Below are 15,072 nucleotides of genomic sequence, written 5' to 3'. Positions count from 1 at the left end.
ACCCCGTCACCGTTTCTATTTCCAGCATATTCTCAGAGTGTATCGATTAAATATACCCCGAAAGGGGCGAATAATGTCAACCGGAGACTGGCGATTATTCCCGATTCAGCAGATGATACTGTTGCAGTCCGCGAACGAGGAAGCTCTTTTGGAAGATCAAGTTGAAATTATCTCATGGATCGAAAGAATTATCCTGATTCGATTATCGAAAGAACATCCGAGAAACAACCACCTTTCAAGCTCTGTTTTTCCAAGGATCGACTACTCGGAAGATCGGACCTTCGCGCTTTGAAAACAGAAGGTACACGGTAAACACACTTTGAATGAATTTTATTAAACTTTAGAATACGAGGGAATACGTATTGCAGACGATCCTACCGCATCGAAATTCTACTCCACGAAATACGAGAGCTACGAAAACGAGGATAAAAATGAGAAGGCGAAGGATCAGCAAGGGAACATTTGCAAATTCATTAATCGTCGATCTCCGCTGACCAGCCACGCGTAATTTCTATAAAACAAATGAAAATGTTGCAAATCAATTCCATTTTTATTGTCTAGTTTTTATTTCTTATTCATCTTCAGGTACGGCTGGTGGTACGAGCAAGGGATTCGACCGACAGAATCTCGAATTGACTTTCGAAAGAAGACATCGGATTTGGTAAACTATCAGATGAAGATATACGCGGAAGATCAGAAGCTTAATAAAAATTCGAAGCATTGATGAGCGAAATATTTCCACGTCTAATCTTAATGGAAGTAGGAAAATAAGTAATTTGTGATTGTGAAAAGCACAGCAGCGCCGATGTTGGGTTAGGGTTAGAATAACTCTACTGTGCCAGTGAGCCACTGAGTATATATGTTTCCTCACTTTCCCGCCATCTCGAAGTACTCGAATGGCCAGCCAATCGGATTCGAGATACGGAGAGGTCGAGCAATTGGAACTCGTTGTTAGCGATTGTTTTTCGACTGTACGACCATTGGCGATTGAAAAAAAGCTATCACGACGATATTCCGCCAAAAATGAATCCCGGCGTGGCGGAGCACACGAGACTCGACGACGATATCATAGAGAATTCTACAGAATTTTCTCCACCCGAAAGGTGAGAATTATTTTCATCGATTACCTTCTACGAAAGAAATTTTCAATTTCTCATAATCTCGGTGTATAACTCTTACCTGTTGCTCCGGGGTGATGCAGGTGCGTATTTTCGCGCGCACAGGTAAGGTTAAGAACCTTGCTGCCAGTTTGATTCCAACGGTACGGTAATCGCTCCTTTTCGTCTTCTCTTCTTTCGTTTATCGTTTTCGTTTATTAATAGAAATTCTTCAAATTTCCCATGTCGTATTTATCGGTAAATCGTAACGGAACGATTGCTTCTAAATAATGTTCGTTGAATTGTTGTTTCCTAGTTTGGCGAAGAGTGATTATTTTTTTTGCTCGATAAATCTACGCAAAGTTACTTGGAAATTTCCATTTTATTTTTCTTCCAAGTATTCTTTTAATAAATGATTATTCTTTTCATTTTATATCCTTTTATAATAAATAACGATTTCTTGAAACATCGAGCTAATATTTTTTTTTCATTTACAAGGTTGTTTTTGAAGTATATTTTAGAATGTTGATTGAATATACATTTATGTATTCTTACTTTTAATTTAATATTTCTTTTTTTCGAAATTGTAAATGTGTTTAATTAACATAAGATTATATTTTTTCTTCTATAAATATTAGTGATTAGTGACATCCACCATGATCCATGTTTCATAAATCTATTTCATTTCTTAAACCTTTTGCAAAGCAAGTTTTACTTATTCAAGGACAATCTCTGGAATTACTATGTCCAAAGGATCGCCTTCTTCACCTTGGTGGAACAGGTTGTTTTCATATGTTCATCTAATCATAATAATTATTAAATTTCTGCAAAGAGCAGCCACGAAATTAATATTTTTTTTACATGAATCTGTTTTATAGCAAACGATTACGCTTAGATGATACCTGCAATAACAATTTGAACAGTACTTTGAATAGCGCTTCTAAAAATAATGCAAACTGGTCTTGTGCCAGTGATGGAAATCTTGTGGAACCAGAAATGTTAGCGGATATGGGTGTCAGCATGTTAGAGGATCAAGCTTCCAGTTGTGAAAGAGCCAATAATTCAGAATCTGTAGAACGTACTTCGCCTATTAGTTCAGAAAATAGTAAAAAATGTAATAAAAGTAATAGTTTTGACAGTCAAGAAAGTATTCATAGAGCTTCCAGCTTTGATACCGTTATTATAGATAGGTTTGTATCTTTAAAATCAATTTCTTAGTTTATTCATTGCAATTGGAAACATAATTTTTAAATGTTTTATGTATGTTCATAGATTGGACCAAGATCCGTACGAGTCGGATGAACCGACAGCATATTCCAACATGAAAAATGAATCCGGCTATTCCTCTAGGACCGAGACAGATAATTTTATCAATACGAAGGGAACCTTTTGTAAAGACGATCTTAATGCTTCTACCGAAAAAAGTAGTTTCGAGCAGTTTTGCCTGTACAGAAGAAAAAGAAAATCTTCGTCCGCAGGCGAGGATAAATTTAACAAATTGTCCGATGAGATGATTTTAATGATATTAAAATGGCTCCCGAAGAAATGTCTGGTAAAATGAAATCTTAACAAGTGTGTATAGTCGGAATTTGTACACATTGTTCCGTCACGTTCCGATGATACTTTTTCAGGTGCGTTCCATGCTGGTTTGCAAACGATGGTGTCAAATAGCCCGAGACGAAGCGTTATGGAGTAGGTTGGATCTGGGTGGTAAAGTATTAAACGAAGGCACTTTGGGGCACATATTACCACGGGGTGTTCAAATACTTCGACTTGCTCAAGCAGAGATTGCAGATCCTGTGTTTCTCGAAAACAGTGAGGTTCTCACTGACGGTTACGTTAGCAAATTACAATACCTGGATCTCTCGATGGCAGTAATCTCTCCGGATGGATTGGCCATGTTACTGTCTCTTTGTAAATACCTTAAAAAGTTATCTGTAGAAAAATGTATAGTAAACAAATCGTGTTGTAAAGCTATCAGTGAAAATAACGATCTAGAAACATTAAATTTAACGATGTGCGAGGGTATGGATATCGATTGTATCAAAGATTTAACGAAACTAAAGAAGTAAGAACGGTTGCATAAAACGATTTGGTACCGACTTTACGACTGACATATAAATTTCGATAACTTTCGTTTAATAATGTTTCAGCTTGAATGCCGTTAATGTGGCATGGTGTGCTTTAGATGCCAAGGCTATGACCCTACTTTGTAAATCTTTACCTCGAACCATTACGCGTTTAAACATAGCCGGATGTAGAAAAACGATGACAGACGATAGTAAGTGCAATATTGTCGACGAAAAATTCACTCAACTCGATCGAATGATTCATTGTATTCCCTTTATTTCAGACATTACCGACTTGGTGAAAAGTTGTCCAGACATGGTGGAATTGGACCTGAGCGATTGTACTATGCTTACAATGAGCACTGTTCGTTGTATATTAGACCTCTCAAAATTAGAACACCTTTCGCTAAGTCGCTGTTACGGTATACCCCCATCTGCATACGTAACATTGGCGTACATGCCATCATTGTTGTACTTGGATGTCTTTGGTTTGATACCAGAATCGGTACAGAAAAGTTTACAAGTTACCTGCGGTGAGACCCAACTTAACAAGTTCCTATATAGTTCCGTTGCGAGACCAACGGTTGGTGTCCGAAGAACGAGTATCTGGGGGCTTCGAGTTAGAGATTAAAATATGCGCTGTAATGTTCTTTCACGAGTAAGAGTAATGCTAAAGATCAAGTAAAAACCAAAGTAAAACTGAGATGTACGTGTGCCTTTCCGCAAACTGTCTTCTTATCAAGAGACTGATTTTACGATACTATTGAAATAAAATTAAAGCAATATACCATTCGTTTATCATCTTTTTTTCTTTTTTTTTTTTTTTTTTTATTTAAATAAAATGTGTAAAGAGAGGAAGATCTTTTTTGTGATTAATGATTACATGTATCGATAGCAAAAGTATCAATTCGGAGTCGGATGTTATTTTACGAAGCCGTCAGATTTTCATCATTGACGCTACACAATGTACTTAATTGTTTGTATCATTATTCTAGAAGGAACCTCAGTACACCCATGCTATAGTTAATTCGAATCACCTTAGCTTAAATAGATTAATAGCAATGTTTAGCATTTTTTAGGTAAAATACTCGATGAATGTATCATTTATCTACCTGGTGGGGCTGTGTGAGAATATTTTATCTATATTCTTATTTTCTCTTATGTACATTACTGACAACGATATACACTGTATTCTTACTAAATAATTTGTCTTACAATTAGATCGAATTTAGATTTTACGGTAATCTTTTTCACGAATATCGAATCTGAGAATAGAACAGATTCTTGTTATTCCAGTAGCAAATTTCGTCCACGGAGACAGAAAGGTGATTTAAATATACAAATTGTGATTACAAAACGAAAACCTCAGTGCTGTTAATTGCGAATATACCTCAATAACTGTTAGTTTATTCAACCTTTCCATGTTGATTCTGATTAGAAAATAAATTCAGATTTTCAGTAAATAACAATAGAAAAAATATTACATGTTTATTAAACGTCATGAAAGAATACACAATGTCTTTTAAATATTTTTTGTCAAATTATTTGAACATGTATGCTTTTATGATTGATGGTTATGAGAGTATAATGATTTAAAAAATGAAGGTCAAGGTATGGATTTTTGGATAAGGTATTAATTGATATCAATTAAATTATAAGTCATTTTTTTTACACACACTAACACGTTACTATCGAGTTGCAATTTTGTCTTATCCATTTTTCTTTCTGACTGTAATTGCTGGTGTGCGTGTGTATGTTTAAAAATTTTAATCAAGCTACGAATTTACATTACTAACAAATTCATTACTGCTCTATAATATTTATACACGCGCGCATTAGACAGAAAACGACAACTCAATATTGTACACGTTTTCTTTTAACAACATTTACACCGTTCTTGTAATTACTTAATACTAATTTCTTTAGTAAAATATTTGCTAAATTTTATGCAACGATGCTTACTAATTAAGCCGTTGCGACGGAACTTGCTTCTGGAGTTGCGGCTTCAATCATAGGTTTAGATTTTATAGGCTTAACATCCAGTTCTTTTTCAGTGGCATAAATCGACTTTGATTCTTGCTTTTCTTGTTCGCTCTGCCATTGAACCTACGAAAAAGCAATTACACGAAATCAATATCTTTTTTCAACACGTAAGTTTAAATTAACAACAGTATATTTAGTTTCTATTAATTACCTTCTGTCTGTGTTGTTTAATCGCCTCTGTGCATTTATCTAGGATCATCTGTTCCGTCAGCACTCCATCCTCGGAAGCGTACGCTGCTGCTTGCCAGGTAACAGCTAACTTTGCCAACTCTCTGCCGGACATTCCCTCGGCCATGTTAGCGACTTTGCTACAAAGCATACCGTAATCGAATTGCGCTACTTTTAATCGTTTGTTGCCTTCGATCGCCGGTTGAAGTACAAATTTATCAAAGTAAAGACGAACTAAACGTTCGCGTTCTTCTCGTCCTGGTAGACGGAACTCTACCATCTCGTCTAATCTGTCGTTTACGGCCCAATCGAATTGTTCCGGTGTATTCGAGGCGAGTACCAACATAAACTTGCTACTCTGCTCGCCAGTCCTATAGAGAAACGCGTTCAACATTGCTCTTAGATCTTCTGATATATGTTCGCTCGATCTCTTCCTTAGGAAGGCATCGGCTTCGTCGATGAAAAGTAGGAGACCCTTTCTAGACGTTGCCGCCCAATCGAACACCTTATGAATTGCGGTAACACCGTCACGACCCAACGGTGCCAAATCACCACCGGTTACGATAGCATAGTCCATACCCGAGTGTTCGGCTAGTTTCTTAGCAAACATAGTCTTACCAGTACCAGGAGGACCATGCATCAGTATGTTTCTATACATTCCACGATTTTGTTTAGTGTTCTTTGTAGCTATCGCTATGTCGCGCAATCTTTCCTCGAGCTTTGGGGCTAACACAACGCCGGACAGAGCATCGGTCTGCTTACTTTTTAGTTTCTTTACCGCCTGGATTGGATGCTGTAACGTATCCAAAACCGTAAACCTAGACGTTTCTCGAACCAACGATGGTTTTCCTAAACGTGATTCAATGTACCGTGCCGCTATACCCGTCGAGCCTTTTGCGGTATAGACGCCGAAAGCCAACAGAGATAAACCTCCGGTGGCAGCGAGAATTTTGTCCCAGTCTTGTAGGAATGCTGTCATACCGGAGCCTAACACCGAACCAGCGGTTCTGAAAACAATATTCGATAAATGTATATCAATGTTTATCGACCCTTTGCCCGTCATTACTCACTTTATCGATTCCAATACCGTCACTCTCTTTTCAGATGCTTTTACTCTAATTTGTTCTAAGTTTAAATCTTGATTCTCTCTGTCTATTTTCGCTTTGGCTTTCACCTCTGCTTCCAACTTTTTCATTTCATTTCTGTGCCTCAATTCCATTTCGTGTTCTATCGTAGCTTTCCTCATGGCTTCTTGTTTCGCTACAGATTCCTCCTGCCTCCTCAAATTCTCGTCGTTCATTCTTTGCTGCTGTATCAGTTGATCGTCGTATCGTTTCCTTGCAAGTTGATCTTGATACTGAGCTCTCATTTGATGTTGCTTAGTCTCTTCTTGTAAGGATTTTCTCCTCTCTTCTCCTTCTACGCGTTTTTGTTCCGCTTTCATTTGCTCTATGCCTGCTTCATATTTTTTTACCTCTGCTTGTCTTTCCATTTGCTTAGTAGCCTCTTGCAATTTCGAAAGTTCCAATGCTTCTTTTGCGTGTGCTATGAAAATAAAAGAAGCACAAGAATGTTTAGTTAAAAATTCTTCTAATGTTCTTAGATAGTATTTTAGATAGTAAGTCTACATTTTATTTAAAAAAATCGTTTCTTTTATAAAACAAAAAATGGACAAAGTCTGGGGAGCAATCGACGAGTTAAAATCGTGATAAGAACGTTAGACATTGTACAGGTGTTCATAATCTTTGAATAATATTTTTAGTTTCTCGTATCGTGATTATTTTCATTCATGAATCTTCTGTTTTTAATTTCTTTCTAGGATAATTTGTTGCATCATCATTGTATGGTGTCATAGTACGGAGCAGCATCATGTCATCGGGAACACGAGGCCCTTAACCTAAGCAATCGTTTTCTGCTTACGTAACCTCGTGTAACATTTTCATTGAACAGAAAAACCTAAAGTAAGTAATCGATCGTACCGGATCTTTCAAGTTCCTTAGCAGCCGATGCTGCTCTTTCCAAAGCGGTCGAATCAAATCGATAAGGTTCCATTTGAGTTCTCGGTGGTGGATGATGAAAATCATCTCCACCGCCAATCGCACCGCCGGATGCCGGTGGTTGTGCGAATTGTGAAAAATCTTGTGGTTGCGCGTTACGATATCCGAAAAGCCACGACATGATTTAAACTATGATTCAGAATGTTATTATAATTGATCAGCAGGACGTGTATCTTTTGCTCCTCTCCTTATTGTTATCACGAGGAATTTCCACGTGCACTACTAGCATGAAAACTGAAACGAGTGGACTTCGGACCAAGAACAACGAAACGCATCAGTTCATGTTCACCCTAGCTGGTTTAGACCGCCATATTTTCTAGAGGGACGCCGAATTGAGTGTGTTCAACTAAATTTATTTTTCAAGATAATATTTGTATTTCTTTAATGTTTCTAAAGGAACAAAAAAAAAAGAATCATTGCCACTACACGATAAATTCTTCGATACTAGGTAAAAATTTGATTAACAGAATTTTCCTCCTCATTATTTTGGAAATCTAGAAATAATTATGACAGTAATGCAGTTACTACGTCGTAGTTACTACGTCGTAATACACATGTATGTTATATTCAGTAATTAATGTGTAAAGTTATTTCATAGATTTCGTTATTTAAATTTTAAAAGATAACCGCCGAATCCGTGCAACATTATGAAATGAAAGATGGCGCGGCAAGCGAGTCAATTCGAGGGAACGAAATATTTGACCGCCATGCAACGCCGTTTCGTAATAACGTAAAATAGATCGTTTTAATGGTGATAAATGCTTTCGCGAGAATTTATTTGTGTTCATTTAATTACTACCAAATTGCGAAATTTCTGTGAAAATGTTTTAAAATAAGTTTATAGGAAATAGTCGTGAAAAAAGACAGTACATTGAATTACGTAGTAACTGCTACGTCGATAATGTCGTTGACTTAGTACAGTAAGGTTCCGGTGATTCGGTGAGTGTGCTCTTTTCAAACATGGAGAGGTTACTTGTTTAAAGTAATATGTGGGATTTAGGAAGTCGGAGTGTTATTACATTAGTAAGCGTGTTGAGTGGGTGCGTGTTTCTTTACAACGTTTGGGGTCCGATTCTTATTCTTACGATTTCATTATTCCTTACTATCTATGCGTGCTACTCTTTGATCGTCAACGACAGCTTATTGTCGCCGCACGCGTTCCTTCTATTCGATTACTGCAAACACATTTCTCTTGAAGTTTGTGCGAGCGTTCAGCGTATCGTTAAATACATATATGAATACATTCGTCAGTTTCGGAGGATCGTGAGTCGCCGTTTTCGGGAACGAAACTTAACCAAATTTAGGATGGAAAGACGTCGTGGAACACGTTACCAGCTAAGCGACGATACTTATCCCACTAGAAGTAATTCCTCGAGCTTTGGTTCGATTGCACAGCTTAGCCCGATTTCAAAAGATGTACAGAAAACTGATATTTCGAACAATATCAGCCCCAAGAACAAATATTATCACAATTCTGGTCATTCATCTTACGAGCATAGCCCTCTTGGCAATCATACCGTAATGCCAATGTTTCCAAGGAACAAGGAGGAATTGGAAAATCAGACATTTGGGTTATTATCCCCGAATCAAAGTTTGTCAAAGAAATTATCCCCTGCGTACAGGCAGAATCATGCCTTGGCACGGGAAGATTCTACGTATTACAATTCAGAAGGCTCGATGTGGGATACCGGCTTAAGTCCTAAAATGGATGCAAGCATAAACGAGCTAAGAGGTGCTCAAGCAATTGGAGGACCTTTATTATCGTCAACCAGATACAATATAGATCAAAGGCAAGTATATTTGTTATACTTTATTGTAACTTTAAGCGGTTTTACAAATTTTTAATTTCATTACAGAATATACAGCGACGTAAATTCTCCAGGACTTACAACTAGGTTAACGAAATACGCGGCAGAAGCAAACAACAAGTTGATGCACCAGTCGCAATATCGAGTAGGACAATTTCCGAAAGTTAATCTTCACGCTAGTCCAGTGCCGTTGATAAACGCCAAGTCTGTGAGACCGAAAACTCCGGTAACAGTTAGAGTAGCTCCACCTCATACCATTCGATATTCTCCACCATCGAAGCAGAAAATTTTCTCGAACTCGCATCACCCGGATAATAGCTATTCTTCTCCTAGCGTCACTCAATCTTTAAGAGCGATACCGCTAAAGAGACGCGCGACGAAAGAAGATGTTGCTTCCGATCTAGCGAAAAAGCAGCGAACAGAGAGTTTAATTAACAAAGAATTTGAGCAAGCAAAAGAGGAGTATGAAACGAAGCAGAAGAGGAGTAGAGAAGAAGAATCATTGAAATCAGAAGAGGATGCGTCGCCACAAAGTAAAGCCGAATCCGCAAATAGACCTACAAAACGAACGAAAACTCCATCCTGTTACGACATCATAAATTCGCTTAGTTCTAGTAAGCACGTTGTTTCCGGTGTCAAAAGGAAAGCTAGTAAGTATTTAATCCTGGGTAGCAAATTATTTCATTCCTACAGGATTATAATTATTCTTTATACTGGATTGCTTGTTTCTTTTAGTTGATTTTTCACGAAGCGGAACACCAGATTTTGAAAAGCATTTCAAATCTTTGGAGAGTATACAAAACAATAGCTCTCCTTCGTTACCACAAGTTGAAAATGTGAGCCCAAAATGTCCCAATCAGGAGGTAGTACCAGAGAAGAGAAATTCGAATGTATTTACTCCTCCCGATAAGATGCAAGAACAGTTTCCATTAAGGGGGATTTTGAAGTCGGCTAACAAAAGTGTCGAGACTGACCCGGACAATAAAGAAATTTACTCAAAGCGTTTGAATGCGTTCGATAAAAATGACCGACTTAAGGAGCCTGTCGTGTCCACCGACACGGGAAAACTAACTCACAAGTTATTTATGAGAGCGGAGCCGGAAAGGAACGAAAAATTGAGAATGTTGGTCGAAGAGCAAGGTAATATAAGAGCGAAATTCACAACAGACGACGTAGAAGAGATAAAGAAAGAAGACATAGCGGATATGAGGCAGACTAGTATGAAGGCAAGGCTTCAAAGCATGTTCGATGCTATATCCGGGAAAGGTAAGCACCTAATGAATGTTACAGTAAACGAATTTCGTCTAACGACAATTTGATTGACTTTTCAGCGGCCAGCCAGATTAATCCGGACGTTGTGATCCAAGCGGAAGAGGTGAACCCGGTTAAACCAGTCGAATGTCCTGTGACTTGCGCGACTCTCAACTCATCGACTACCACGACAAACGTTAATACCACGCCTATCTCAACGTCAGCCGTGGCACCCAGTTTCGGCGTAAACGAAACGAGTACAAAAAATACAAAACACGTAGCCTTTAATTTACCGAACAAGGAAGTTTCGTCGAATATACAGTCTAGCAACACTTTCGAGGCACAGACGAAGAGCGTTCCACCTTCTACGGCAAATCAGACGAGCAATGCTCCTGGAAATATGTTTACAACTACATCCGCGATCGTATCTCATTCTCCTGCTACGAATGTAAATGTAGTCAGTTCGAGTTCGACCACGCCAAATTTCAATTTTGGCACATCAACACCGAGCATGGCGACCAGCACTTCGTCCAGCACTTTGTTCACACCGAACGCTGTTTCTTCGAGTAACAATCTACCTTCGCTCGCCACTTCCACAACGACCAGCCTATTTGGAAACGTCACTAGCAACGTATCAATGTCTTCACCCGTTCCCGTAATTTCGAGTACGACTAACGCAAAAACCGAAGCAAGCCTGAGCTTCCCGACAAACGTACCGCAAACAGTTCAGAACGTTTCAACCAGTTCAAATCTATCTGTGGGAAGCGGTAATGTGGCTGCTCCATCGACAAGCGCGAACATCGCACCGTCATTGACAACGTTTGTTGCGCAGAGTACAGTACCGAGTACAGGATCAACGTCGATTACCTCTAACATGAACGCGATACCGTTAAGAATGTCTTCTTCGATGAACGTTTCTAGTAGCGCGCCTGCACCAGTGATACCGAGTCTTGCCACGATTCGTGCCAATATGGAAATGATCAGTAAACAATCTGTACCTTTGCTGAGCTTTGGAAACAAAAGTGGTAGCCTGCCAGCACCCAAGCCAAAAGGATTCTTCTTCGGTTCAGTAGGAAACGTGTCGCAAAGTGGTAACACCTTTGGATCTCCGGCGAACTCTCAGCAGGTTCAGAGTACAAACACGAATACAGGGACGAGTACAACCACGAGTACAAGTATGAACGGCCCTGCTTTGCAAAGCAGCTCCGCTTCGAACGTTGTAATCAGCAGTACTGCGCCTAATTTGGCTAAAACTATGGCAGCTACGTTTACCACACCCGCGATCTCGACGTTCAGTTTCCGTGCACCCAACCCGTGGGAATCCAACAAAACAGGGTTCTCTTTTAATAATGCACCGAGCGCGACAAAGGCACCGACGGAAACCTCGAGCACACCTGCATTCTCTACTGGTAACAATGCTTTGCCTAGCTTCGGGAGCTTGCCGGCTAGTAATCCAGCTAGTACCGCGGCTAGTAACCCGCCTCAGTTCACCATGAACGCCAACCCTATATTTGGTAACGCGTCCACTTCGTCGATCTTTGGGACTACAACCCCTAGTCAGTCAATTTTCGGTACACCTTCAACGACGAACGTTACCAGCACCACTTTTGCTGCACCCAAGAGTTCCGCCACGCCGATGTTTGGCTCCAACGTCAACACAACTTCCTCTGCATTTGCAAACATGAATACGGCACCAGTCTTCTCGAACACCGCCGCTGCATCTTCTTCAGGAGGCACGACCTGCACTTTGGCCGTGCCAGTGTTTGGCTCTTCTGCTAATACATCCGCTCCGAGCGCACCCGCAACAACCGGCAGTTTATTCTCCGGCGCTAACTCGACCAGCTCGGCACCGGCGTTTGGCACGACGAGTAACATCTTCGGCCAAGTAACCTCCTCGAGTGCAACTTTCAAAAACACCACCGGTGTGTTTGGAAGCAACAGTAGTACACCGAATCTCTTCAGATCTCCAACGACCACGACTTCCACGTTTGGCACCACGAACGTTGCTTCCAGTAGCAACAACAGCGTACCCGTGTTCGGTTCGGCGAACACTTCTAGCAACGTGCCTGCGCCAGCGTTTGGCACCACCAGCACCGTGACTCCTGTCTTCGGTTCGCAAAACACTGCCAATTCAGCGACACCGGGTACCACCGCACCGACCTTTGGTACCAGCACCAACATATTCGGAAGCAGCAGTTCTACCGGCCTTCCTGCTTACGGCAGTAACACCGGTAGTCCTTTCGGTTCTTCCGCCTCGAGTACTTTTGGCGGGCAAAACCCCTCCACCTCTAACGCGTTTGGTGCTACCTCTAATGTCAACGCAAACGCCAATGTCAACGCTACCTCTAACGTGAACGTTACCAACGCCAATACCAATGCCAGCTCTGTTCCTGCCTTCGGCGACAACAAAGCTTTACCATTTGGAGCTCAGTCTTCGACCTTTGGATCGTCCAGCGCTCCCAATACTGCTTTCGGAGCTGCCACCAACGCGAACAACGAAAACAACAATGCCGGCAGTATATTCAGCTTCGGAGCGAATCAGAAGCAACCGCAGCAGAACACTGCGTTCTCCTTCGGCAGCGGAAATAACAACGCGAACAACAACGCTACGACATCGTCGTCCGCGCCTTTCCAGTTCAGTGGAGCGCCATCGAATCTAGGTAATTATTGTTTGTAATTCTTTGTCGAACGTGTGTCACAGAAATTTAAATAATGTTTCTTATACAGCAGCATCAACAGGGGGATTTAATTTCTCCGCTGCAACGACCACCCCATCCATCAACTTTGGAACGACGAGTGCACCGACCTTCAACGCAACTGCACCTGGCATGTTCAGCATCGGAAGTGGCTTCACGGCGCCGAGATCCAGGACTGCTCGCAGCAGAAAACCGAGATGATGGAGAATGTAAAGCACCTCGGCCCAGCTTCTCGCAGAGCATTCGTCGTCGTAACTCTATCATCGAACGTCGTCGTAATCGATTGATTAACGTTTGGATCTATTCCGCGTAATTTTATATACATACGTTAAACGTTGTACGATGCGTCGAGTGTCGTGTTCAAATCGGTACATCTACTCAAACGGACTCGTTTTAAACTGTATTTTACGCCGTTGTTAAATGTACCCACCTTGTATATACATGAGAAAACATTAGTGACAGACTTTTATGTATCACTGTTTTAAAGTCTGTTCAAGTTACGTTATACGCGTATATATACATATATGCAGAGTGTCTGAAAAGGAACGTACAAGGCGAAAAGTGGAGATTTTTCATTTTTAAACGAGTGGAAAAGAAAGTCGAATAGCCAATTTTTAATTGCTTAAGTATATCTCAGAAAAAGAAACTGGAAATTGTAAAATGGTGTAATGTTTTGAGACACTCTGTACATAGTTGTATCATACATAGAAGCAGAAAAGATGAAAGACGCGTGGTTGGCTATTTTACTAACGAAAAATTAAGTTTAAGGGTCCCGTACATTTAACTTTTGACGTTTCGTCGATCGAAGTGCTGAGAGTCGAAAAGAAAAAATTATTATTTGTAAAGAGGACAACGTGTTCTGTATCCGATGCAGGTGGTCGGAGCGTACACGTGTACGGTAAATTTGTTTTTATAAACTTTTCAATGGAAAAATAAACCGTGTGAAAGGTTTTTATAAATGCTCAGCATTTCGACAAAACGCATTAACATCTGATCAACTGGATAAGTCCGAATATCGTGTTTCGTTTTTAATTTGTAAGTATCGTCGATGAAAGAAACAAATTTCTTGCTTTTATTTTCTCGTCTCATAGCTGTTTCAGATACGAATGAAATAAAATGGTTCATCCTATAAATGTGCTGAGATATATGCAAACGATGATTTGTATCGCCCTTTTAACAGATGCAAACGATACAGAAAAGTGGTGTAAAGCAGAGTAATAGTAAGTTGTACCGAATGGAAAAAAGTAAATCTCAAGATTAAGTTTGAAATTAAAAAAATGTGATAGATGGAAAACGACGAATAGACGCGGTTTACCGTAACAATGTTGTAAGAGATACAAAATTATTTTTTCAGTGCTTCGAGCAAAATGTATCTCATTAAAAAAAAAAGTATTGTAAAGTTTAACAAATGGTAGAAACACGAATGTCGATACTGTTCGAGTTCAGTTTCATATTTCTGCTACTCTTTTTCACAACCTCCGTGTTCCTACTAATTTAATCGAACAAACTATCCTCCCTTAATTTATCGTTATTAACTAATTAATCTACAGTTTCGTGCACATTTCAAACGACACGTTTCGATTTGGATCAACGCGTCGAGTGGATTTACGAGCAATTGGGAGAAAAAAAAAGGTAAACAGACGGTATAATTCGGATTCAAGCCTTTTGTTTTTATTTCTCATATTCAGAGTCTGAATTTGTTCGATTGAAATTGAAATTATTACGATTAAACGTGCCTTCCTTCAGAAAGTCGTTTGAATCGTGCAGTAAACCGCGGGAAACCGAACGAAACGTGAAGCTGTTACGTTTTCGATAATACTCGAATCGAATTTTGTCAGGATCGAAAATGGAAACGGAAAGAGAGCAAGTGGAGAAGTTCAATG

The 15,072-nt window shown here is 39.8% G+C and overlaps 4 protein-coding genes across 12 annotated transcripts; 3 read left to right on the top strand and 1 right to left on the bottom strand.

Moving 5' to 3' along the window:
* Positions 1-83: 83 nt before the first annotated feature.
* Positions 84-784, top strand: LOC114879829. Its single transcript, XM_029195149.2, has 3 exons — positions 84-301; positions 369-504; positions 586-784. The coding sequence occupies exons 1-3, from the start codon at positions 175-177 to the stop codon at positions 722-724; spliced, it is 402 nt and encodes a 133-aa protein (XP_029050982.1). The 5' UTR covers positions 84-174; the 3' UTR covers positions 725-784.
* A 150-nt stretch (positions 785-934) lies between these two features.
* LOC114879821 (S-phase kinase-associated protein 2) lies at positions 935-3,995 on the top strand. Of its 8 annotated transcripts, none has more exons than XM_029195129.2 (7): positions 935-1,103; positions 1,822-1,878; positions 1,976-2,287; positions 2,370-2,649; positions 2,729-3,165; positions 3,251-3,378; positions 3,451-3,995. In XM_029195129.2, exons 1-7 carry the CDS (start codon positions 1,024-1,026, stop codon positions 3,795-3,797), a joined length of 1,641 nt encoding a protein of 546 aa, XP_029050962.1. In that variant the 5' UTR covers positions 935-1,023; the 3' UTR covers positions 3,798-3,995. The 8 variants fall into 8 exon arrangements, with proteins under 8 accessions (XP_029050962.1, XP_029050963.1, XP_029050966.1 ...); XM_029195133.2 differs by lacking the exon at positions 935-1,103 and adding an exon at positions 1,175-1,261; XM_029195131.2 differs by lacking the exon at positions 935-1,103 and adding an exon at positions 1,175-1,261 and having other exon boundaries at positions 1,736-1,878.
* Positions 3,996-4,637: 642 nt separating this feature from the next.
* On the bottom strand, positions 4,638-7,713 carry LOC114879817 (ATPase family AAA domain-containing protein 3A homolog). The gene is made up of 4 exons (XM_029195116.2): positions 7,357-7,713; positions 6,448-6,922; positions 5,361-6,384; positions 4,638-5,272 (listed from the first exon to the last, which is right to left on the bottom strand). Exons 1-4 carry the CDS (start codon positions 7,553-7,555, stop codon positions 5,132-5,134), a joined length of 1,839 nt encoding a protein of 612 aa, XP_029050949.1. The 5' UTR covers positions 7,556-7,713; the 3' UTR covers positions 4,638-5,131.
* A 465-nt stretch (positions 7,714-8,178) lies between these two features.
* Positions 8,179-14,642, top strand: LOC114879831 (nuclear pore complex protein DDB_G0274915-like). Of its 2 annotated transcripts, none has more exons than XM_029195151.2 (5): positions 8,179-9,224; positions 9,291-9,892; positions 9,978-10,508; positions 10,574-13,153; positions 13,221-14,642. In XM_029195151.2, the coding sequence occupies exons 1-5, from the start codon at positions 8,422-8,424 to the stop codon at positions 13,388-13,390; spliced, it is 4,686 nt and encodes a 1,561-aa protein (XP_029050984.1). In that variant the 5' UTR covers positions 8,179-8,421; the 3' UTR covers positions 13,391-14,642. The 2 variants fall into 2 exon arrangements, with proteins under 2 accessions (XP_029050984.1, XP_029050985.1); XM_029195152.2 differs by having other exon boundaries at positions 8,180-9,224; positions 13,224-14,642.
* Positions 14,643-15,072: the final 430 nt, after the last annotated feature.

The sequence above is a fragment of the Osmia bicornis genome, chromosome 2 (assembly GCF_907164935.1).
Source record: "Osmia bicornis bicornis chromosome 2, iOsmBic2.1, whole genome shotgun sequence".
Taxonomy (NCBI): Eukaryota; Metazoa; Arthropoda; class Insecta; order Hymenoptera; family Megachilidae; genus Osmia; species Osmia bicornis.
The sequence above is the reverse complement of the archived record's forward strand: the minus strand, read 5'-3'. Positions and strand labels throughout refer to the sequence as shown.